The 24,110-nt window shown below is 37.3% G+C and overlaps 1 protein-coding gene across 3 annotated transcripts in view; it reads right to left on the minus strand.

Annotated features, from left to right (window-relative positions):
* Positions 1-371: 371 nt before the first annotated feature.
* The window catches only part of atp13a3 (ATPase 13A3), a 57,793-nt gene continuing 34,054 nt past the window's right edge, over positions 372-24,110 (minus strand). The window contains exons 10-34 of one of the 3 annotated variants that reach the window (XM_067432297.1): positions 23,814-23,886; positions 23,441-23,572; positions 23,046-23,228; positions 21,380-21,537; positions 20,997-21,185; positions 20,061-20,122; positions 19,810-19,960; positions 19,589-19,705; positions 18,220-18,246; positions 17,974-18,127; positions 17,761-17,881; positions 17,536-17,660; positions 15,366-15,538; positions 14,991-15,113; positions 14,815-14,894; positions 14,265-14,307; positions 14,038-14,147; positions 12,448-12,544; positions 12,207-12,279; positions 11,620-11,785; positions 9,286-9,467; positions 8,930-9,018; positions 8,046-8,126; positions 6,919-7,011; positions 372-3,398 (exon numbers count right to left, since the gene is read on the minus strand). In XM_067432297.1, coding sequence (XP_067288398.1) covers positions 3,198-3,398; positions 6,919-7,011; positions 8,046-8,126; positions 8,930-9,018; positions 9,286-9,467; positions 11,620-11,785; positions 12,207-12,279; positions 12,448-12,544; positions 14,038-14,147; positions 14,265-14,307; positions 14,815-14,894; positions 14,991-15,113; positions 15,366-15,538; positions 17,536-17,660; positions 17,761-17,881; positions 17,974-18,127; positions 18,220-18,246; positions 19,589-19,705; positions 19,810-19,960; positions 20,061-20,122; positions 20,997-21,185; positions 21,380-21,537; positions 23,046-23,228; positions 23,441-23,572; positions 23,814-23,886 — 3,003 coding nt within the window. In that variant the 3' untranslated portion in view covers positions 372-3,197. Of the gene's footprint in view, positions 3,399-6,918; positions 7,012-8,045; positions 8,127-8,929; positions 9,019-9,285; positions 9,468-11,619; positions 11,786-12,206; positions 12,280-12,447; positions 12,545-14,037; positions 14,148-14,264; positions 14,308-14,814; positions 14,895-14,990; positions 15,117-15,365; positions 15,539-17,535; positions 17,661-17,760; positions 17,882-17,973; positions 18,128-18,219; positions 18,247-19,588; positions 19,706-19,809; positions 19,961-20,060; positions 20,123-20,996; positions 21,186-21,379; positions 21,538-23,045; positions 23,229-23,440; positions 23,573-23,813; positions 23,887-24,110 lie in introns of all 3 variants that reach the window. The other 2 variants (XM_067432296.1, XM_067432298.1) reach the window with 2 other exon arrangements.

Genomic DNA, 24,110 nt, shown 5'->3' on the forward strand with positions numbered 1-24,110 from the left:
TCTTTGAAAGAAATTAATACTTTTATTTGGCAGATTTCCATTTTGAATTTTCGACTCCAAGAATCATGAAACATTTCCACAAAAACATTAATCAGGATGACCATTTCAAATAGAAAACTCCAAAATCGTAAAGCTTCCCACACACCAGTTTTCAGCCAACACGCTGATGACAATGAATAATATTCTGTTTGTGACTTTTATTGCAGAGCAATAAATGGGGGAGGAAAAAATGCCAAGGAAAACGTACAATATTTATTAAAGCTAATCAATAATTTACACAAAGCTGCTATCACAAATGTACATCTCTGCAAAGATTAAAACGGGCAAAATAATGATCTACTCAACGTCACTAAGTACACAGACCCACGTGATATTTTTCCATATTTATTTATTCAGCATTAATCATTACAAATACACACATTTCCCTGAGGAAATTAACCACTCCAGCTTTAAAAGAACCAGTGGCTGAACTTTTGCTCACGTTTGATCACATGAATATGACTTACGGTACAAAATGAATTAAGCAAAAGTAAAGAGTAACATTGTCTATTGAATAACCTCCAGTAATCAAACTTTTTTTCTGTGCGTTTGTATCCTAGAGAAATGACAAAGATGTGACAGATATGACAAAGATGACGTGAACATGGCCCCAGTTTTGGAAGAAAAAAAAAAAATTCAACACATACATGATTGCTATGGAACTTAAAGGGATAGTTCACCCAAAAATAAAAGTTGTGTAATTTACTCAACCAATGGACCCCATTGACTTCCATAGCATTTCCTACTATGGAGGTCAGTGGGGACCAGTAACTGTTTGGTTACCCACATTCTTCAAATGTTCCTTTTGTGTTCAACAGAACAATAAAACTAAATACAGGTTTAGAACAACTTGAAGGCAGGTAGATGACAATTTTCATTTTTTGGGTGTACTATCCCTTTAAAGAGTGACATGGCTGTTATTTCAGTTCATCTGCAGGTGTAAAAGTGAACGAATACAACAAAAATGTGCATAAGGTGCAGGTTTGTTATTGTGATGTTCTCTAAGTCCTAGCAGCAACCTACTGCCTCCTAGAGGAAGAGAAACTGATTGCCACACCAAACAGCTCAGATCAAGACAAACTAAACCATTTAAATAATAATAATACAAAAATTCAGCATGAACAAGACCAAAAATTAAAAAAGAAAGAAAATAATTTAACATTCCCCAATCCCAAACGCATTCAGCATTGCATTCACATTTAATAAAAGAAATAAGAAGCCGTGTTTAACCATCCGGGCTCAGTAGATGGTGCGAGTAGATGCTTTGAGATGGCAGTTTATAAAAATTAATACATTATATAATCATATAAAGGTGATTAGTTGTTGCCTCGTTCAAGGAATGCCCGGCAAACGCGTTTATGATAAAAACAGATATGACAGGAGAAAAATACAGCTAAAAAGAACACGCCGCAAATAAGCCAGATGATCAATACCATTTTAAACATCAAACAGTACCAAAATATTGCAGAAACGGAGCAATAAAAAAGACAGATTCAGCCCTTTTTCAGATTAAACTGAAGAATTAAAAATGCCCCATATACAGCAAAACAAATCAACATAAACTTGAAAACCAAACAATAAATAAATGCAAAAACACGTAGGAAAATCTGTGAGAAGATTACTGGATTACTGTTTGAACTTCAATGCGTGCACATCTTGTTGCGTTCAAAGAACATTTCATTCCAAGGTTCATGTGGATCTTTAATACGTATACCAATTCTCTTACCTCACGTAGTAATTCATTATAAAATGAAGTGTTACAATTATTCATTTTCCATTTGAGTCTTTTTGATGAAATGAAAAGTTGTAACACAAATCTTACCTCAGTGAAACGACTAATCCAAACTCTTAAAATGTTTCAGATGAGCAACAATACAAACTGTCAGTGTAAAGAAAAAAACAACAGTGATCACCTGCTATTGCTTAGTGGTTCTTTTCAGGAACACCACGTGAACAATTATATGGAAAAATAGTTTCATTTTTTTAACAAAAAAATACCAAAGATGCGATGAGACCAACCTGCAAATTGAGGATATTTCAACTGCACTGTATAAATTATGCAAATGATTCAAATCTGGAAAGAAGGGGAGGGATCATCTGCAACAGATTTCGAACCTTCAAATGATCATTCAGGATGAAAAATGTTTTGTTTCCTAGATTAGCAGCAAAACTGTTACTAAGTCATGTAATACTGTTAACTGGCCAATTCTGAGTGATTTTAATCAGCAACCCGCTTTGATTTAGATTGCAAGATTAGAACATACAATTGTCAGATCACAACAGTCCTTGCTTCATAAAAGGACTCCAGTTTAAAGCTCTATCATCTGTACTTTTTTCCTAATGTGCCCTATTTGCCCTTTCCTGTTCATCCCCAATGTTTTCAACAAAACCGGTAAAACGTTTCGGGATGGATCACATCAAAACCGATCGCTAAATATTGCGCCAGGAGAAATGAACAAAACAAATGACTTTCACAAATGTTTGACCTTCCACAAGTGAATCCCACCTCGATTCTTCCATGGGAAGAGATATGAAAAGTAAAGATCAAGTATAGTTATATATCTACTTCGATATATATTTATATATATATATTTTCTTTTTTTTAAACGAGCTGGCTGAAAACGAAGCTGGATCTTTGATTCTGTGAGCCACTAGAGTTCGGTTTGTTCCGCATGCAGCGACGGTTTCCAAAGCGTTTGCATGCAGCCCCTGCAGCAGAGCCTGTAGAGATGATGCACTACAGTCTACATGAACGGGACGATGCTTGAAATCCAGTGAAGAGCCTCGTCGAAATATCTGTAGGACCACGGTGGCTGAAATCATGGAGACGAGCCACATTTGGTAATGAGTTCAATAAGCGGTCTAGATTACGTCTTAAGGGAATATCGGTGACGTGCTGACAAACGGCGCGCCTTTGTGGGCGGGGCTTCTACAGTTCCCAGCCTGTGAACCCCGCCCATTAAAACCATCTTGCGCAGCAGAAACAAAAGAAAAATTGAAGGAGAGGGACCTCGAAATATCTTTGAAGTGTTATTAAAAACTCTTTTGTTTTTGGTGTCTTTCGTATCGGTTTTTAACAAAATCGGTAGATTTGACCGTGTTTGGGGAACCTCCTGGTGGTTTGGATGTGCATTACGGAGTGTGAGCGGGTGGAGATGCTAGGAAACGGCCTCGATCTGGTAGGAGCAGTCGTCCGGATGAGTGGCGGCTTTGGCTTCAGTGGTGCTCTTGGGTTTGGGAGGCCAGTCGGGATCCACGCTCAGCTCTTGGGCCAGGTGCATGTACCGGGCCTTGGGCACTTTTCTCCGTCGGCAGCACAGCCAGGAGAGGAATCTAGATCCAAACATCTCTATGCCTTCCTATAAACACATACACACACACACAAACCGGCCAGAGAGGAACACAGGGGAAGGTGAAGATAAGAGGTCGGTTTTAAATCCTTTTCTTCAAACCTGTAATAGAACCACTGTAAACTACAACAAAATGAAATGAGAGATTCATATTGGTCTGTAAAAACAATGTCAGAGCCTTCTGTCTACTGTAGAGTGTGTCATGCCTCTGAGCACATGCAAGGGTAATGACTTTTTATTCTTATCCAAATTAAATGGAAAACATTTTTGCTTTAGCTAAGCTCGAATGGTTTTAAAAAGAATGTTCCGGGTTCAAATCCATGGCATGCTGTCAGTTACCATAGAAAATAGCTTTGGCTTGTCATCAATGTAATGTGCATCCGATGCAAAATACAAATTACAAGTATGGACTCTGCATTGTGGTAAAGGTTTCGTTTTAAAAGTCTTACAACCCATTTTAACTCGTATAACGAGTAAGACAAAACCACTTACTAACTTAACGTGTGTAAAGATATCTAATTTTTGAGCCCTCTAATTGTAGACAAAATGAGAAAAATCCACTCACAGTTATCATATTAGTAAAGCATAAACTTTAAAATAAGTACTTTAACAAAGCCTGAGTGTATAGCATTTTATCTTCTAAACCCTTCTGAAGAACTTGCTCCATGGACTGTAGACAGTTTTTGCTTGTTTTAACAATCTGAGGGCTCAATTATTGTCGGTGGTAATCGAAGGCAGGCCACAGATATTGTCAATAGAGCTCCTTTTAAACCCGGGACATTGCTTTAAAAGGAATATTCCAGGTTATTTGCAACCTAAAGTCATATATATATAGGCTTCAGGTGCAAAAGCCTCTAAATTTGTCTGATGGTCTCTTTAAAATAAGCATTTTTGTTAGGCTTCCATGTATAGGTTTCCACCTAAGTACTGGTACTTCTGAATGGGTTGAGGCATTATTAGACTTTTTAAAATTTGTTTTCAGTAATGGAAATGATTCCGTTACTGGAAAAAAAATACAAATAAACAAATGATTTAAACAAAAAAATATAATGCTAAAATAACACTACTCCATGTCTACATGAAGACACCACGAGTAAATTGGTAACTTGAAGTTCATCCTAATACAAAAATAGTCTCACTTTAAAAAGGATGATGCAAGCAAGTATAAATGATTTGTCTGTGATAATCGACAGCAGGCCACAGTCTCGTATTGAACTCTTAACATTCAATTAAAGGAATATTCTGAGTTACTTACACTTTAAAGAGGACATATGCCCCTTTTTACAAGTCACGGGTGTCCCCAGAATATGTTTGTGAAGTTTCAGCTCAAAATACCCCACAGATAATTTACCACATTGTAAAAACATGCTGTTTTCATGCATTTATGTTTAAATGCAAATGGGCTGCTGCTTCCCCACCACCCTATATAATAATGCTGTGTCTTTACAGCTCATGCCTTGGATATAGTTAGCCAAAAAACTATGACAACTTAACTACACTACTGCTCAAAAGTTTGGGATTGTAAGATTGCTAAATGTCATTGCAAAAAGTCTTTTATGCTCAAAGAGGATGCATTTATTTGATCAAAAATGCATTACAAACAGTAATATTGTGAAATATTACAATTTAAAATAACGGGTTTCTATTTGAACATATTTAAAAATGTAACTTATTTCTGTGGTGACAAGGGTGAATTAAGGGTGCTTCCACACTTCGATTCGATTGCCTGGACTGTGTTCATATTAAATTATTATTGGGGTCCGAAGAACCAGGGTTCGTTTGCATCAAAGCAGCAGCTGTGTACCCGGTTGCTTAGTAACGACAGTAAGCTTGAAGACGGCGAATGCATAGCATTGCTACAGTCACTTTTATAATTTTGTTTTTGAACTGTTGCTTTTGTTACCAAAGCTTCAGTACATAATGGCACTTGCGTCTATCTGCCGCGAATGTACTGCAAATGCTCTAAAGAATGCAGAAGAAATTATATCTACAGTTCTCTGCTTGCCTTGCAGTATGCCAGTGACGCTCGTCAGGTAAATGAGTGAAACACACATTTTTATCAAATCTATGTCATTAATAGCGGTTCACTTCCGCGATTTAGTACGACTGCGTTCAAATCAGCAACGACATGTACTGGAGTTCACATTAACCGAACCCCAGACCACCTTTTTAAGTAGACTCTGGTATGGTTCGCGGGTGCATATCAGAGTTTGGAAGACCGCGTTCACATAATCCAAAACGAAACGAACTCTGACGTCGACCGAACCCGGGTGCGCACCAAAAGTGCTCGTGTGAAAGCATCTTTACACTCCAGTTTTCTGTATTTTTTAAAGGATTCTTTGATAAATAGATTGTTCAAAAGCATATTATTTATTTGAAATATATATTTAAAGCATACTTGCTGGAAAAAGTATTATAATACAGTATTATAGTCAATAAAATAAAGAAAATAATCTTACTGACACAATTTTGAACAGTGGTGTAGAGTAAAAATGTAAACCTGATTCCTTTTCATCAATTAATACTTACATGACACAGCAAATTATACATTGGTTAAAGGGATAATTCATCCAAAACTTAAAATTACCCCATGATTTAACGTCTGTCTGACCACCTTCCGTATTCAACTTACAAAAAAAGCGCAACTGATGCAACGGTGAGAGGCATTACACTTGAGTTAACTTGAGTTAAATAGGGAAGGCGGTCTGGCAAAAGCTAGATATTTTAAATAATAAAGTTTTAAATATGGATATTTTTCTTACACAAACCCATTGATTCACTTCAGAAGGCTGGAGCTGTGTGGAGCACTCTTGGGCTTCAAATTGTGGGCTCTCATTCACTGTCATTATAATGCTTGGAAGAGCCAGGATATTTATTCACATAACTTTGATTGTATTCTTCTGAAATAGAAATGTCACGTACACCCGGGAAGCCTCGAGGGTGGGTAGTAATTTAGATTTTTTGGGGGGGGTCAACTATCCCTTTAAGCAAAACCAGAAGTAGAAAAATTGTCCCGCCTTCAAAAATGCTTTCCATAGACATTAAGTTGCAAACAACCCAGAATATTCCTTTAACCAAACCAGATGCTTCTATAAACACAAAACACAATGTATCAGAACTTTAGTGTAAGTTTTGCAATTCACTATGTTAGATGTTAAACATTGCTCTGTTTGGCACATACCTGCACCGTCATTGCAAACACGGGGTTTAAGCAGACGCATAGCTTACACACGTATGCACTAGTTGCCACTACAGAAGGAGCATTAGAGGAAAATGGGGGAGGAGGGAGTGGGGTAATCGTAAGCCCCCAGAGCATGACAAAACAAGAGTCCCCACAGGGGGAACCAGAGAGCGTTCAGAAATCATGTTGGAGCATGCAAGGCCAAACGTTAAAACAGGGTGTTGGGTGAGGGGGAGAGAAAGAGAGAGGAGGAAGGAGAGGGGGGAAAGAGTGAGTGGGAAAGAGGGCGGAGTGGACACCAGGAAGTGAAAAGGCAACGGTGAACAGAAGTGTCAGATTTTTCCCAACCTGTGGTGTCGGGCCTGCAGGGGAGACGCCATAGCTTCCCTGCTTGTCTCGGCTGAACACATGCTTCCATAAGATGACGTCAAGCACGACGGTCTAAAGAATAATCGCAGTAGGGCGGAAAGAATGAAGAGAGCTACGGATCACATGGCTAGCAAAAGATTTATGGTCATCATTTGTTTCTGCTTTTTCTTTGTCAAGAGCAAAACTAAATACATTTCTTCTTGAAAGGGCAGTGAATTTTTATTTTATTTTTTTTGGATTGTGAGTTAAAGAGAAATAGAAGGATGCAAGAAAATTATTCTACACTAAAAAAAAAATCAGTTCATTGCCAATGAACATACAGAGAGATCACAGGATCGGGTCACTCTGATTGGCTGCTGGAGTCTAGTGTTCTACTGATTAACAGGTGAGAAAGAACGGCTGAGAAGGGGCGTGACCTGTTGTCCGCACCAGGAAGTCAGCAGGATCTAGAGGCGAAGCAAACAGCCACTATGCCACTACGATGATTGCTGGCATTTCTTAATCAGCGTGAGGAGTTTGCCCAAAGAGGACAAGAGTAATTTGACCTTTTCTTTGGGATTCAGAGGCAGAAGGAGCTGCTGATGGAATCAGGCACGCTGTACAATTCATGGCGTCTCAAAATATAACGGCTGTTTCCTTATCCTGTGAATCAGCCTCAGCAGAGCAGACGGAATTTACTTTTGTATAGGGAAGGGAATCGCAATTACTATACCATATTTTTATATTATATATATATATATATATATATATATATATATATATATATATATATATATATATATATATATATATATATATATATATATATGTTTATTTGTTTAATCCATTATTTTTTGCAATTGATTTAATTACTTGAAATGCTTATTAATTTAAATGAATCGGTTTTAATTTGGTTACAGCAAGAGCAGTGAGTTATTGACCCTGGCTGAAGGGTCGACTACATCTTCCCCAAATACTGTATATATGAACTAGCAATAGAATTACATTATATTCCCCAACATTGATTTGAACAAAAAGGACCAGATTGAAATTGTAACTTCTTTTCATATGTGAATATCCACAACAAATAATGCTCAGATTAGTAAGAGTCTGATGTTCCCACTTACCTCAATGAACACACTCACAAAAGTGTTGCCCAGCACGATAACCACCATAGCCACACGCCAGCTTAAAGGAACACACACGAGCTGAGGAGAATGGAGACAGTGTAAAGAAGTTCTTAAACATGCGGTAAGATCAATACAAAAATTATTATGAAAATAATGAATGCAGTACTTTTATTCAGCAAAGGTGCATTCAATTGATCCAATTCAAGACAATTTATAACGTAATTCAAATAAATGCAGGGTTTTCACAAAAATATGAATAATTTCTTGAGCAGCAAATCAGCATATTAGAAAAATTTCTGAAGGATCATGTGACATTGAATCAATGATGCAAAATGTTAACTTTAAAGCTGCTGTCCGGTACTTTTTTTGTGTTCAAGATGTACAAAAATTATATGAGAACGTACAACATGAATCCATTTACCAAACTTTTTTTTTGTCTTACCCTGAATCATTATGGAACACTTATAATAAGTGTTTATATTGGGACTATTTCGCACTGGTCTGGTAGGAACCGCTGTGGAGGAGCACAGTCCCTGCGTGACTCGCCCATACATAAACAGAGAGAAGTAGCTCCGGCTGCAATGTTCTTCCACAAGACGCATGCAATTCTGTTTATTAACTGCTAGAGCGCAAAAAGTTATGGACTGCCGCTTTAATAAATCATATTTTTATATATATATATATATATATATATATATATATATATATATATATATATATATATATATATATATATATATATATAATTGTAATAATCTCACAATTACAGCCTTGGTAAGCATAATCTTAATCTTTTTTCTAGGTTTTATAAGGTCATAAGTGATTATTATTCAAACAATAGGACATATCTAAAATAATCAATTATTAAGAAACAACCATACCTCCAAAAATGAATAAATTCCAGAGATTGGGACAAACATGATGAAAAACAGGAAAATTATGAGAATAAAAGCAGAAAGAACAAACGGCCCTGAAAGAAACAAAACAGACAACCAGAACGAGTCAATGTACAGTCACTGACGACTAGATTTGTCTTCTCCCCCCCCCCCATGTCAAATTTCAAATTCAATATGCAAATATCAGAATTATATCTTTAACTTCTTTAAAATAGTATATGCATAAAACCAGGAGAATATTAAATAAATTATTATAGCTAAATGATTTCAAAACATTTCTTCCTTGTGAATTGTCTTTTACACTGCCCTGTGAATGCAAGTTGAAAAAGGTTCATCCTTACAGTTCTTGTAGCTTGGCTGGCGGAAAGGTTTTCCTTTGGAGAAGACAATGGCAACAATGAGGTACTGAAAAGAGGAGACGAAGAAGAGTGTGGTATTCACATCGTTCATGATATTTTCGTCTTTAGTCTCTGTGGAGTTAGTGGAGTTATCCATGTGATGGGGAACAGAGCAGTTGTACAAACTGTGAATTAAAGAACAAACAAATTTAAAAAATGTATCTTGCAGAAAGATTATTAGATTTGAATGCAACTATAAGAAGTGTTGGGGAAAGTTACTTTGAAAAGTAATGCATTACAATATTGTGTCAACCTTAAAGAGCAACTAAATACCTTACTTGGATACTTTTAAAGAAAAGTAATGTGATTTGTTTTTATAACAAAACAGTTTTGGACCTTTACATCAAAATTGCAAACAGAGATTTGCATAGTGTTATAATTTTGCATTTCAGTGATTTTATTCAATTTTGAGGAATACTGATTTTTTTTTTGTGCAAGAGAGATTAGTAAATGCATGCTCACATTTAGTCTAGAACTACAATAACCATCCAGACGCGCTGGAAGCCGTTTAATTCCGGGGGGGCTGAAAGTTGGGTCGGAAAATGTGTGACGTCATTATGTTGTCGGTGGCGACCAGACAGGTGCATGTTGTAGTAGAACCCCCCTTTACCGTCAAAGAGCACAGACGGACCCACCGCCCCAGATTATTGTTGTTTAAAATGAATTACTTGTTAAAACGCGATCATACCATGGGTGTCCGAAGCAAAACTGTGGGTGGTCTCAGAATTTGTTTTTACCGGAGTAACGTTAACGTTATAGATACAAATATACTGCAGTTCACTAAACGATTGATTGCGCCAGACAAAATTACGGAAATCACTGAGTTATTTGCCCTGCCTTTTGCCGAACTCGCTCTACTCCCTTTTCACATCACAGATCAGAAAGGCATTTATTTTCAATAAAAATTGAGAAAATATTAGAAAAGTGAAAAAAAAAAGAAAAAAAAAAAAAAGAAAAAAAGAGTCAAACACCTAATACGTTTTTCTCGGTTAGGGGTAGGTAAACAGACGTGTTGAATTAGTGACGATAAAAGTGAGTGGGTCCAATATATCATTGGTCCTTAAAAGTGGGTGAGTCTTGTCCTCACGACACACAATGGTTCCGACGCCCATGGATCATACACAGACACAAGTTAATCATCACTCATAAAGCATTCTTTTTATTTGTGTTCATAGGCTACATACAATATCCAGCATCTGCCAGGGCTTTTAGTCCATCAGCGCATATTTGGAGAAATAATGATTCATAATCACGTTTGTAAAATATCATGTGTCCGACCTCAGCAGACTGGTGAGAGTAGGCTACATGTTAACGTCCAGCTCACAAACCTCGCGGATGTCTGAACAGAGTTTGTGTCGGTGTCAAGGTCAGCGTCGTTGTTGTTTACATACTTTATTTGAGAAGATTTCCCAATTTTACTTTTCGTTAGTAGTAACGTTACTCAAAAACAGTCTACAAATACGTTTCTGCTGCTTATTGCTAACCATGACCAAACGAGAGTGAGCGAGGTGACATGGTGACGAAAGAACTTTTGAGGAATTAGTAATTAAAGAGAGGAAAGGAATTATTAAAGTAATTATTAATTAGTTTATATCTTATCCACGGCCCATTATTTTAATCCCATTAAAACACAGTATGTTATGTCAGTCTATTTGAATTTATTTTATTTCATTTCATGTTTTAAATACAATATAATTTTAGTCCACAGCCCCCCACCAGGGGGGCTGATGTTATAACGAGGGGGGCTGCAGCCCAGAACTTGCAACTCAAGTTACTTGTAATGCATTACCCCCAAAACTAAGGTAAGGGAATAAAACCATCAGTTGTTCTCTATAGCCCTGTTTTCACGCCCTGTACCCGGAACAATTTGCTGCAAACCTGCTGCCGTCTCAGTTTCCATCACAGTCTAAGTAACGTGAAGATTAGTCTGGTGACATAGGACTGCGTGCAACTATTGATTTGAATAGCAAACAACTCGTGCACCGCAACAGACTTTTCGGTAGAAATATAATGATCCGTGAACTCAACCAATCAGCATGTTCAGCACCCGAGTCCCACCCCTGAAATTTCCTGAAATTTGAAAAAGCACTACCTCAAGTTTTAAGGGGGGGAATTTTTACTCGGAATTTCATTTAGACCCCAGTTCCTATGGTCGAAACATACACAGTATAACCCCAAAGTCTCTAGTTCCTGCGGTGGAAACGACCACCTTTTGAAGACCTTTTGAATGTCTTGCAGTATAGGCTGATTGCATTGGAGGCAGTGCACCATACTCACTCTGGCTTGGAGTACCAGTTGAATTTTTGGATCAAGAGAAAGGCCAAGATCTGGAAACCCAGGCAAATGAGAATCTGGGTCATGACTGAGAAGAGGAGAGGACCTGAGACGAGACCGGAGGGAGGTCTTTGGGCGACTAGCTCCTTCCATGCGGAGTTCAAACTCACTAGGAGTGGGTGTGGAAAGAGAATGAGAGAAATACAGAAAGAAAAAACAACAACAACAACACTGTACTTACAATCAGCTTATTTACTTACTCAAGTATTTTTTTTTTTTACCTAAGCATTTCATCATACTTCTTACTCCACTAACTAATTTAATTAAAACATTGTTTCATGTTTATTTCATCATCAATTCATGAATGTGCCGATTTGTTTTCAATGAACCTGTTGAATTGGTTCAGAAATTGCTGATCTGTATTTCTTGTATTGTGGAGGTTTAAACGTCCAAACCAGATAAGAATCCACCAATCTTATTACAAAGACTAGTTTTCCTTATTGCAAAATTCATAAAAACTGAAAAGATAGAACAGGCAATGCTGAGATAAATTTGAGCTGAACAAGAAAGACATTACAGATGATACTCACTGGTGAAGACAATTAGAAGAATGATGGCTATGTCGATAAAGAGAAACTGGAAGTCACCCAGGTTACTGCCAATCTGAAATGCATTATTAATGGATCAGGGTTGTATAAGCAATCTCAGCGAGAACTAATGATCTTTGGTAACTCACAAACTGTCTTCAAGCACAGAAACAAAAAGTTAAATATGAATAATATCTACAGTTCAGTGAATTGTTGTGTTTGAAATCATGACAGGGGAACTTACGGAGTATAGAAGGGCGACACTGAGGCACTGAATAATACTGTACAGAGCCATGAACTTGAACACACAGAAGGAGGTGATGAGAGCCGCTCGTCCCTCCCTATGGAGAAACAACAAGTGAGATTATCTGCAAAAAAGACATTTTAAAGAACATTTGTCATTGAGAAAAAAGTTTCAGCAATGGTGAAGGCCAATCTCATCTATTCCAAATGATTAAAGGGGTGGTTGCATGCGATTTCACTTTTTTAACTGTAGTTAGTGTGTAATGTTGCTGCTTGAGCATAAACAGTATCTCCAAAGTTACAGCGCTTAAAGTTCAGTGCAAACGGAGATAGTCTTTTAAAGTTATAGCAGTTTATTGCCTACAAAAACGGCCGGTTTGGACTACAACGAGCTTCTTCCCGGGTTGGTGACATCATAAACCTTTGCTAGTCACCGCAGATGTGACTTCTGCCCATAATGGTAAGGGCCGTGGCGTTTCCGGACAACCTGTGCTTGGCATTTCAGCCAATAAAAACACAGGAAACTACATTTAGCTGCGACCATTGCGTTTTTCCGGAGGGATGGTGTTCATAGAAGCAGGAAGCAAACGATCCGTTCAAAGAACAGTGGAGACAGAGGTGTGGAATAAAGGTCAAATATAAGAAAAATACAGTGTTAAATACAAAAAAAGATCTCAGCGGGATATACGATGTATATACGATGTATCGGCTATGTATGTGTGTCGCAATGCAGCACGCGTTAGTTTAGCACGATGATTAACTTACGTGTACAATAAGCGTGCATTCTCCTGATCAATTTTAAGCAACCAGATGGTATAATCAAACATGTCTTGTGTCGAGCTCTAGTATGCATTTATTTGTAATTTTTAATTGTTGAAAACAGAACCTGCGTGTCAGGAAATTACTTATCCTGTTGCGCCCTCTATAGGTCAGCGACTAGTCGACGTCAAGCTTAAAGCATAATGACAGAGCATTAAGGTCGACTAGTTGGTGCAACACTTATCATATGCATGACAGAATCACTCAATTCAAAAGCCATGTAAAAACGTATGTTTTGTGAGCACAATCTTATCAATTTTTTTTTATTTTTTTTTTACTCTTCTTCCTCTATTTATAACTTTTGCTACTCTGAGTAATATCTGAAACTTTGCATTTAAGACACTTTTTCATGACAGATGGCTTCCTGTACTTGTAAGTCGCTTTGGATAAAAGTGAGTGCTAAAGGCATAAATGTACATTTCAGGGGCGGTGCATAAAAGGCCAGTGTTTCTGGTGTGTGTTTATATGTTGACTATCAACAGCGTTTCTCAGAAATCACTTACTGCACCTTCAAGACAAAAACTTGCATTATTAAAAGTTAATAAAACCAAAGAGTTATCATTTTATATACTCTTTTTCTGGCTCTTAGAATTAAATGAGCAGTGTTTTGTTATGCTTGTCCTCTATTCTCATTATTTATTTTCTGAGTGGGCATTGAGACAAAAAAAGCTCTAGGTTTGCTGTGCTTGTTCGTAGGTTGGCACAATTTAGCCACAAAAAAAAATACACTTTTGATATATATATATATATATATGTGGTGTGGTTAGGACACCTGATCAGATTGGGCACGCAGGTGATGCTGGGAGTTGTGGAGGTAAAGGGAGACGCCACTGAAGCCTCCAGCTCTGACAGGGAGATCCCAGCGTGAGCTCTCTTCAGCGCCTGAGCAAGAAACAAACAGACGTCATCAGCTACACATGACACTTTTAGAACATAAGACAGGTTTACGAGACCCATAACCATTGAAAAAGTTACAACAGATTTATAAAGGTCTCTCACCCCACAGTCGTTCGCTCCATCTCCACACATTCCTACAAAATAGCTGCAGCAGAAAAAAAAAAGTTTATCAAGATTTTGAATATCAATATCAATTTTATAATTTAAAATAATGTTTTTCTATATAAATATATATGTTAAAATGTAATGCGTTCATGTGATGCAAAGCTGAATTTTCAGTGTCACATGATCTTTCAGAAATCATTCTGATATGATGATTTCTTATTTGCTATAATCAATGCTGCTGTGGAATCAGTGATGCATTTTGAAAGGCCTCTTTAATGAATAACATCTTTAAAAAATATCTTAAATAAAATCTTACTAACCCCAAACGTTTCACAGTAGTGCATATTCATTATAGACATTATAGAATTTGTTCTTTTCAATTGTGAAAATCCCCATTATAAAATCCATGTTTTTCATATCAGAACCCTGCATTTATGTCAGTCGCAAAAAAGGTGTAAGACAAGTTGCACTTAACCTAGGGATGGGAGTTTGTGCAAATTAAATCTAATTAGATATGAATAGGTGTGTGCGTGTGTGTGTTACTCACTCTACACTTTCCAATGTCTCAACAAGCTGAGTCTTCTGGTCAGGTGCCATCCTTGCAAATACGGTTCCATGAAGTACCAGCTACACCAACAACAGTAAAAACACCATAGATATCATACATAATTTGACGACACGTGTTTAAAATATGGTATAAAAAAAGCATTGTTTTCAGCCAACCTTCTGTAGCAAGTCCTGGAAATGCTCAATAATTACAGCAAAAGATTTTCCGCTCATGGCAAAGTGATACTGTTCCTGAGGTCTCGTCTCAGAATGGCCATCTTCCATAATAATCTCCATCTCCTGCTATCAGAGAAAACAAGTACAGAGAGATGATGAAGCTAAAGCTTTTTGCTTCATCGATAACATTTGTGATCTTAATAATACTAATAATAATTCGTTACATTTATTTAGCGCTTTTCTCTGCCCTCACAGCGCTTCACATGGAAGTGGGAAATCTCCACCACCACCAATGTGCAGTATCCACAAATGCTGTTAATAGAGCTACACAACTAACAGAAATGGCAGGTTCTGGCCAGTAGATGGCGGACTGACCTCTAGTTTGGTGGGCTTGTTCGAGTGTTTGCTGGGTTTGTCGGCGTAGTGCCAGTTGATCTTGGCAGACTGGCCGTCTTTAGGGGGCAGAGCGTCGGCAATAATGACTCGATCTTGCGGCTGAATCATGCCGCAGTCTCGTGCCACAGAGATGGCTGTCAGCATGTTGTCACCTACAAAAAAATTCAAGAAATTGTTACTAAAAGCAATATACTTTGAGTCATTTTTAAATCCCATCCTCTTGGACCTTGGTACAGTTAACCTCTAGCAGTTTTGAACTGGAAAGAATCATTATAATAATATAGGAAGATAAATATTGATTAAAGCTTTGATTATGAATTTTATTAGGAAATATATATATATATATATATATATATATATATATATATATATATATATATATATATATATATATATATATATATATATATATATATATATATATATATATATATATATATATATATATATATATATATATATACACACACACATATGGTTCTGAAATCCACTGGTGTTTCAGTATACCTGTCTGTGTGTGTGTGTGTGTGATACCATTATACTGGTATAATGGTTCTTTTTCCTTAGTGAATACAGATGATGGCTGGTATCTGTCAATGACCTAGACAAGAGTTCCACATGATTGTAAGAGTGGGTCATGTACAAACTCAATCTGCTTACATTCACAATGCTGCATTCAGCCTCGTCTGAACTTTGGAGCACTTGGCTAGTAATCTGGAGAGCTGAGAACCTTATTAGATGAGATTCCAGAAATACCTAATGAATTAAGCTTCAAAGCTCCCAGGCTCCTGTCTGTCTGTCTGCGGCTGGTCACTCTTAATGCCCTACCATCTTTAAACAACATTGACACTCCACTGTTGATAAGCCAATCAAGTAAACTAACACAAATAAGGCAAGCAGTAAGTAACTGAACCCGGTTTGTTGGGCAAAAACTGAAAGTATCCTATCAGAAAGGCCCCAAGCACACCTTGGACATTATATTATATCATGATCATTTAGAAACCATGATGAATTATGTTATTATAAATGCTGCTTGTGGAATCAGTGATACGTTTTTAGAGGACTCTTTAATGAATAGAAAGTGGAATCTAAAACATCCTTGCTGAATAAATAGTTTATTATTTTATTTTTATAAAATATCTTACGAACATCCAAACCTTTGAACAGTCAAGTATATTCATTATACATTATCTATATTTTCTACCTTTGTGGGCAGCACAGGTACATTACCGTTCAAAAGTTTGGCATCAGTAAGGAATTCATACACATTTTTAAGGAATTAATACTTTTATTCAGGAAAAAAAAGAAAGTTCATTTGTTACTGTATTTGTTCATCTTTGTTAACATTAGTTCATAAAAATCCAGCTGTTCATGGTTTGTTCATGTTAGTTCCCGGTGCATTAATTAGTGTCAACAAAATTGTAATAATGCATTTTTAAATGTTGAAATTAACATTAACAAAGATAAATAAATGCTTTATGCAATTCATTATTAGTTTATGTTAACTAGTGACCATTATTCATTATTCCAAAAAAATCATTAAATTGATCAAAAGTGACAATAAAGACATTTATGTAACAGAAAATATACATTTCAAATAAATGCTGTTCTAATGAATTCTTTAAAGAATCCTGAAAAAAAAGTTTTCAACACTGATGATAAAAAGTAATTATTAGAATGATTTCTGAAGGATCATGTAACATGCGACTGGAGTAATTACGCTGAAAATTCAGCTGTCATCATCACAGGAATAAATTCAAATCGAAAAGTATTGTTACATTTTAGCAATATTTCACAATATTATGGTATTTACTGTATTTTTGCAACCTTGGTGAGCATAAGAGACTTCAAAAATCCCAAACTTTTGAACAGTATTCTAATATTAAATGCATGTGAATAAATATGTTTTACAATTTAAAAAGACAAATTGAAAAGAATATTCAGGGACTGGGATAGTTAACCCAAAGTTGAAAACGGTAGCCCGTTGACTTTTGAAGTATTTTCGTCAATGGAAGTCAATGGCTACCTTCACCTGTCTGCACAATCAACATTCTTTAAAATATCTTCTTTTGTGTCAAACTTTGAGAATCCCTTTAAATTCACAGGAAAAATAACCAGCTGAACATGTGGCGCGCAAAGTCATTTTTACCTGTGACCATAACGGTGCGTATGTTAGCACGTCGCAGATCATCCAGCACCCCCGGAGTTTCTGTTTTCAGCTTGTTCTGCATGATAATCAAACCCAGAAAATCCATATTTTTCTCAATTTGATCCCTGAAGAAGAGAAACCAAAAACAATGCAGCATTAAACACATAGTTGCACAAAGTGATACAAATCACTGCATAACAAAGCTTCATGCAGTTTAAACTTTACCTGTTAATGTTCTGCACTTTGTGAAATGTAAGTTTGGATTCCAGCCGTCTGTGTGCCAGCGCGATGACCCGAAAGCCCTGTTTAGTGTAGTCCTCCAAAACCTCTGCAAAATCCTCCGGTACTGCGGTGCGTTGTGAGAGAAAAAAGCCACTTCAATCCAACGCTGATTTGAAATTCAAAAAAGATGATATAACGGACGGAACTTCCACTGACCTGACTCTTTCTTACACAGGCTTGCCACAACCTCTGGTGCTCCCTTCAGATAGGCGTCCATACGTCTCTCTCCGATCTGACGAACGACCACGCTCATTCTTTGCAGGGCGGAGGAGAACGAGAACTGCCGCACAATACCGATCATATAGGACGCCTGCCCGAGAAATGACAGAAAGCATGTACACACCCATATATACGTCCATAATGAAATTCATATATTTACAGACGTATAGCCATTGTACATACCGAGAGCTCATAGAGTTCTGACAGTTCCTGAAAGGAAACCACAAGAGATTAGAACAATGTTTTAAATAGATGCTACACAAATGCTCATCAAACATGCAGTACATATTACCATATATACCCGAATATAAGACAATTTTCCAGACTTATTTTTTTGGGGGAAAAAAGATGTGTTAAAATTCTACTGATAATTCATTGGAATTTTTTTAAACATGATTTATTACAGGGCTTAACATTAAGCACGTTCATGTGCTTGTCCTTCGGATAAGTAAATTGGTCATTCACTCGTCTGAGTAAAAAAAAAAAAAAAAAAAAAATATTTTTGTATATAGGCCTATCATTTATTCTGAAGCAATATTCTCAAGTGTTCAATCAGCTTTGGCATAATGAAATCTGCATATTTGGGATACCTTTTTTAAAGGTAATTTTTCCCCCAATCTTTTTTAAACATGTAACTAATCCACCAGTAGGTGGCAGCAGATGAGTCTTAATGAGTGAGTCATTGAGTCATACATTCAAACGATTCATTCAAACGGCTGATTCATTCAAGAATGAGGCAGTCGTTTATGAACAGGTTATTGAATCTTTGATTCAACCGATTCATTCAAACACTGAATCATTCAGTAAGGCACACGGTTGCTGTGAGACGCATTATGGTTCTGCTCTTTGGAACTTTGCTGCTTAGAATCTTTGTTTGGAAATATTTTCACTGCTAAAATAGAACAAAACACTCAATATTGCATTTAAAATGTAAGTGACTTATTGTTTTTTATTAATTGTTTATGGAACTGACTTTCATAGTGTCATTTTCAGTCATGAGGTATTCAGGAAAACACTTGTTTTTCAGCCTATTTTTAGGACACAAACCTCGTCTTATATTCGGGTATATACGGTACTCGGAAACAAACTTATTTTGAATACGATTAATCATGATTAATTGATTTGACAGCACTAAAATAAATACTTTTATTCTTCAAGGATGCATCAAATTGATCAAAAGTGTCAAAGCCATAGCCTTAAGGGCAGAGCTCTGACATATAGCGCAACAGGACCTCAGGTGACCCGAGTTCGAGTCCTGACACGTGGTCTTTTCCTGATCCTATGCTCCTATCACTTCCCGTCTAACCTTGACTATCTAATAAAAGCAAAATACCAAAAGTGACAGTAAAACCATTTATGATCTCAAAAAAAGATGTCCGTTTCAAATAAATACTGGTCTTTTGAATAAAAAAAATAATAATAAGCAAAAACTTAAGCAGCACAACCATTTTCAACATTGATAATATTTATAATAATAATTTCTGAAGGATTATGTAACACTGAAGAATTCAGCTGTCATTTACAAGAATAAATGACATTTTAAAATGCTCACCATGTCCTGTTCAGGTGATATTACTGGTGGCGGCAGAAGCTGATTCGGCGGTTTGACATAAGTGAGTTCAATGCGGTCGTGTTGAGCCGTCTCCTCTTCTGTGGCTTCCACTAAGATCTAAAAACCACAGATAGAATGATAAAATTACAAACAAGTACAACTTGTTCCAAAACTTGAATGATGATGATATAAACGGTCCTCCCGTCTCAGCAGACACTGACCCAGCCTGTGGCCTCGAACATCTTGAGGTCGAGTGGATCTCCAGAGAGCTGACCCTCAATCTTAGTGAGGGAGTGACATGTGGCCATGCAGGAGACAAACTTGGTTGTTACTAAGTCTTTATCATCTGCTTTTTCTTCTGAATGGTGGAACCTAGGGAAGAGAGATTATTTGGTCAGAAACACAATTAAAGTTTCCTCCATGTTCATTTAAAAACAACCGAGAGTGTTCTGGTTTGTGTAGTTTATCTTACCTGCCATCTTCTGATCGTTGAATTCCCCACATGTCCAGACCATCTTCAGTGAGGGTGCCTGTCTGAAATATACAGAATAATGAAATATTTTACATTACCCAAAAAAAAAGAAAGCCTCAATTGTTTTGAGTTACAATAAATGGAGAATTTTATTTATATATTAATTGTAAATTATTATTGTATGGACAGTACCATTCAAATGTATTATTAATATTAGTAGTAATATAAATATGAAATAATATATACTATTACTATTAACAGTAAACATTAATACATACATTATTTATTATAATATAATATAATATAATATATAAAATAAATTGTGATTACATAAATATGAATAATTATATGAAATATGAAACATTAATGATGTAATTGCAAATATTAATAATTAATAAAATAAATAAACTCAGTATTATATTCATTTTTAAGTTCTGAGTACTACAGTAATTATGTTCAAAACTTGTAATAATTACTTTAATGAGCTCAATGTTTCTTCCTTAAATGAATACATGATATTAGCTAACTGCATGATTTGTATGATCTCAGAACTGTACATTTCTGAAATATGAACATTACATGGACAGTCACCTCTGATAACAGATTATTCATAATTGATGATAAAAGAGATGCATTTTCTGTAAAGCTGCTTTGAAATTATATGTATTGTGAAAAGCGCGATACACAGATGAATGCGAATTAAAAATGTGAATAAAGCAATACGTTACATAGTTTATTATTAGACACCGAGGTGCCAAAATGTCCCCCCAACTGATCCGAATGATCCATAATTTTACAAAAATAACCAGATTAAATTAGAATGTTTGTGTTAAAGCAAAGTTGTTTTTAAAAGATATCCAGAATATCTGACTTTTATTTAATTTACCACCAATTCAGGTTTCACCAAAACTAATGGCTTCAGCCTTCCATATTTACCTTGTCGAAGCACACCAGGTTCAGCTGGCCGCAGATGTTAATTCTTTGTGGGCTGATAGAGAAGATCCCCACTTTCTTGAGACGCCGCTGAGCATAGACGATGCCCGCTGTCATGGCTGCCGGCAGCGCAGGGGGCACCGTGATGGTGATAATGTCCAGAGACTTGACTATGATTTCCTTTACTGGTTCCTGCAGAGTACACAACATAATGGTGATTTGCACTTTTTCCACACTTTATTTACTAGATTCATTCACTGAACAGGTCACATTTTCCTAGCCTTTACATAATTTACAATTCTGTTATATATCCTAAATCTAAGAGGAACTAACGTCACAATAAAAATGCTGCCGCTCATTTTAAGACAGTAAAGATTGATAAAAACCTGATTTATGATTTTCATGACTAAAGAATAGATAAAGACGATGCTGGCAACAGCCACCAGGCACAGCAGGAACAGGTAGGCGTCACGGTACAGCTTAAAGTCTGTGGGTTTGGGATACAGGATAGACCGGATGAGCTGCCCTTTAGCGGTGCTGAAACCTAGAAAAAAAGAAAGAAAGAAAAAACATGAAGCAACTGCATTTTAAGCATCAGAAAGGCAACACAAATTTGGTACCTTAGAAGGCAGCATAATTAAAGGGATACTTCACCGTTGGAAAGATGAATGTGTATTTAAACTGGGTAATTTATGTGGTAGAAATGGGAAATTATTTTAGAAGTTGGTGCCTTCTAGACTGAGAAAAGTCAGAAAACGTATTTTTGGCTCATGTGGATGAAAGACAACAGCTCCCAGAATGCACTTGCTTTGCTACCCTACAAGGCCACTCCCAAGCCACGTCTACCGGTTATCTCTTGCCCACCGCGGTACTGCACTCACTTTCATTTTTATAGTAATCAAATAATTTAACTCAGTTAGAGAACCGACACTAGAGTTAAAAACTGAATGCATCTGCTCAATACAGCACGAGCCGAATGGGAGTCCAAACACAAACGCAGCAGGAGTCAGATTTCATTCATCACGACAGCAAAGAGCTGACAGACAAGATGATCGCAGAATATTTGGTTTCAAAGCGAAATGCGCCTATATAAATGAGTTTGTCATTGTACAGTCTTGTTATTGTGTTGTCATTAACCCACAATTCATTGTCTGGCTATCACCAGACCAAGCTCAATTTAAAATTGAACATTGGTCTGGGGAGTCTGTTTTTTCTACTGCACAAGAGGTGTGATAAACAAGCATTATTCACATGACTCTGTATGCAATTGGATAGTTTTTCAACCAATCATACCACAAGAGGCATGATCAGCAGACAACGACCCATGGTTTCTCTATCTGTCATCATGTTAAACCCACCAATAGCACACCAGGTGGATAAGCCAGTCTGTGATTGGTTCCCGTAAAAGTGTAACAGAAGCAGTAGAAATGAATGTACAGGTTTCCAGACTGAGTTGAAGGGCGAAATCAAAACGCCGGCAGATCAGGCGGGGTTTACCCAGTCTACACAATTCATACAACCTGCCCCTGAATTGGTGCCAATTATAAAATGAAACTAAATGAGCGTGGCCGTCCTGCATTCATTCACGGCCTCATTGTTATTCATTCAGTCATTTACGGTCACACAGTGTGTGTCCAGTCTGGCGTGTTTTCAGGTCATGCCTATGGAAGCTTAACTTTTATAGGAATTCATTGAGAACAGAACACTCACCATTGTGAATGTCCGTGCGGCCGTCTGTATCATAAATTCTGTGAGAGAGAGCCCACCCGTGGGCAGGTTGAAAACATGCAGAACTAGCTTCTGCTACTGGTTGTAGTCTCTAGCTTCTGGCCAAAAAAAAGCCTCCGATGACAAAAAATGACCATATTTGCGTGATCGGGGGCTTTTTTCTTGAAAAAAATAATACATAAATCATTATGTGGGGGCGCGATCATTTGAATATACACCCGGGTTTGTACTGATAAAAAAGCTTAATGCTAAATCGCTGAAGTAACCCTTTAAGATGACATCAGACTTATCTCACAATACATTGCAGTATTTCTGGCTTCTAACCTGTCCGGACCACAACAGCTTTAACCATTTCTCCCGTGTAGTAGCGGGTCTGTATGACGTTTGTGCCGCAGAAGAGCGTATGTCTCTTGTGTTCCTCCGTGGTGTAGATCGTGTCACCACCCTCACCCTTCTTGTCCAGCTGAGGGTTTGGAAGGTCCGTCTTGGTGACCGGAACACTCTCACCTGAAGGCAGGAAAGGAGAGAGGAGAACAAAGAAATAAACATACTTTATTTTACGAATGGATGGATGGATGGATGGATGGATGGATGGATGGATGGATGGATGGATGGATGGATGGATGGATGGATGGATGGATGAATGAATGAATGAATGAATGAATGAATGAATGAATGAATGTCTGTCTGTCTGTCTGTCTGTCTATGCAGCCAATCACCTGTAAGCATGCTCTCATTAACAATGCAGGTTCCACAGACGAGCACTGCGTCACAGGGCATAATGATCCCGTTGCTAGGGATGACGATGACATCGCCAGGGACTAAGTCTGTGGACAGGGCTTCCTCCGTTTCTGTACAGCAAAGAGAGGGAGAGGGGGTGGGGAAGAGTGAGCAGTGAAATAAAACCAGTCCGTCTCAGCAGATCACTTATTACCCATGCTTCTTGCTCGGGAGGCAGAGTGCTGACTCATCGTGACTTCGGCCACTGCATCAGGCTCCCTGAAGCAAGGTAATCCAGGCCTGCAGCAGTGTCCGTCATCACAAATATACTTAGAGTGAGGAAAATGCTTTTTCAGAACATCTGAGCCGTACCGTTTTCGCCCCTGTAGACGGTAACTCGAACAGTACTGTGTGTTGCCACCATGTCGTGTAGCATTACATATTGCTGTAAAACAATCGGAAATGTTCGTGTGAAGAGCAAATAAACATTTGCCTATCCAGGCAACACAGATAATAGGCATATAAAATACACATATGAACTGATAGCATACCAGAATTATGCAATCAGAAAATTAGCATCACCTCTAACCTTGGACACACCCCATGACTAACACCTATGCTTGATAACTCTAAAAACATCATACTGAACTATTAGTAGAGACAACATGG

The sequence above is a fragment of the Pseudorasbora parva genome, chromosome 22 (genome assembly GCF_024679245.1).
Source record: "Pseudorasbora parva isolate DD20220531a chromosome 22, ASM2467924v1, whole genome shotgun sequence".
NCBI lineage: Eukaryota > Metazoa > Chordata > Actinopteri > Cypriniformes > Gobionidae > Pseudorasbora > Pseudorasbora parva.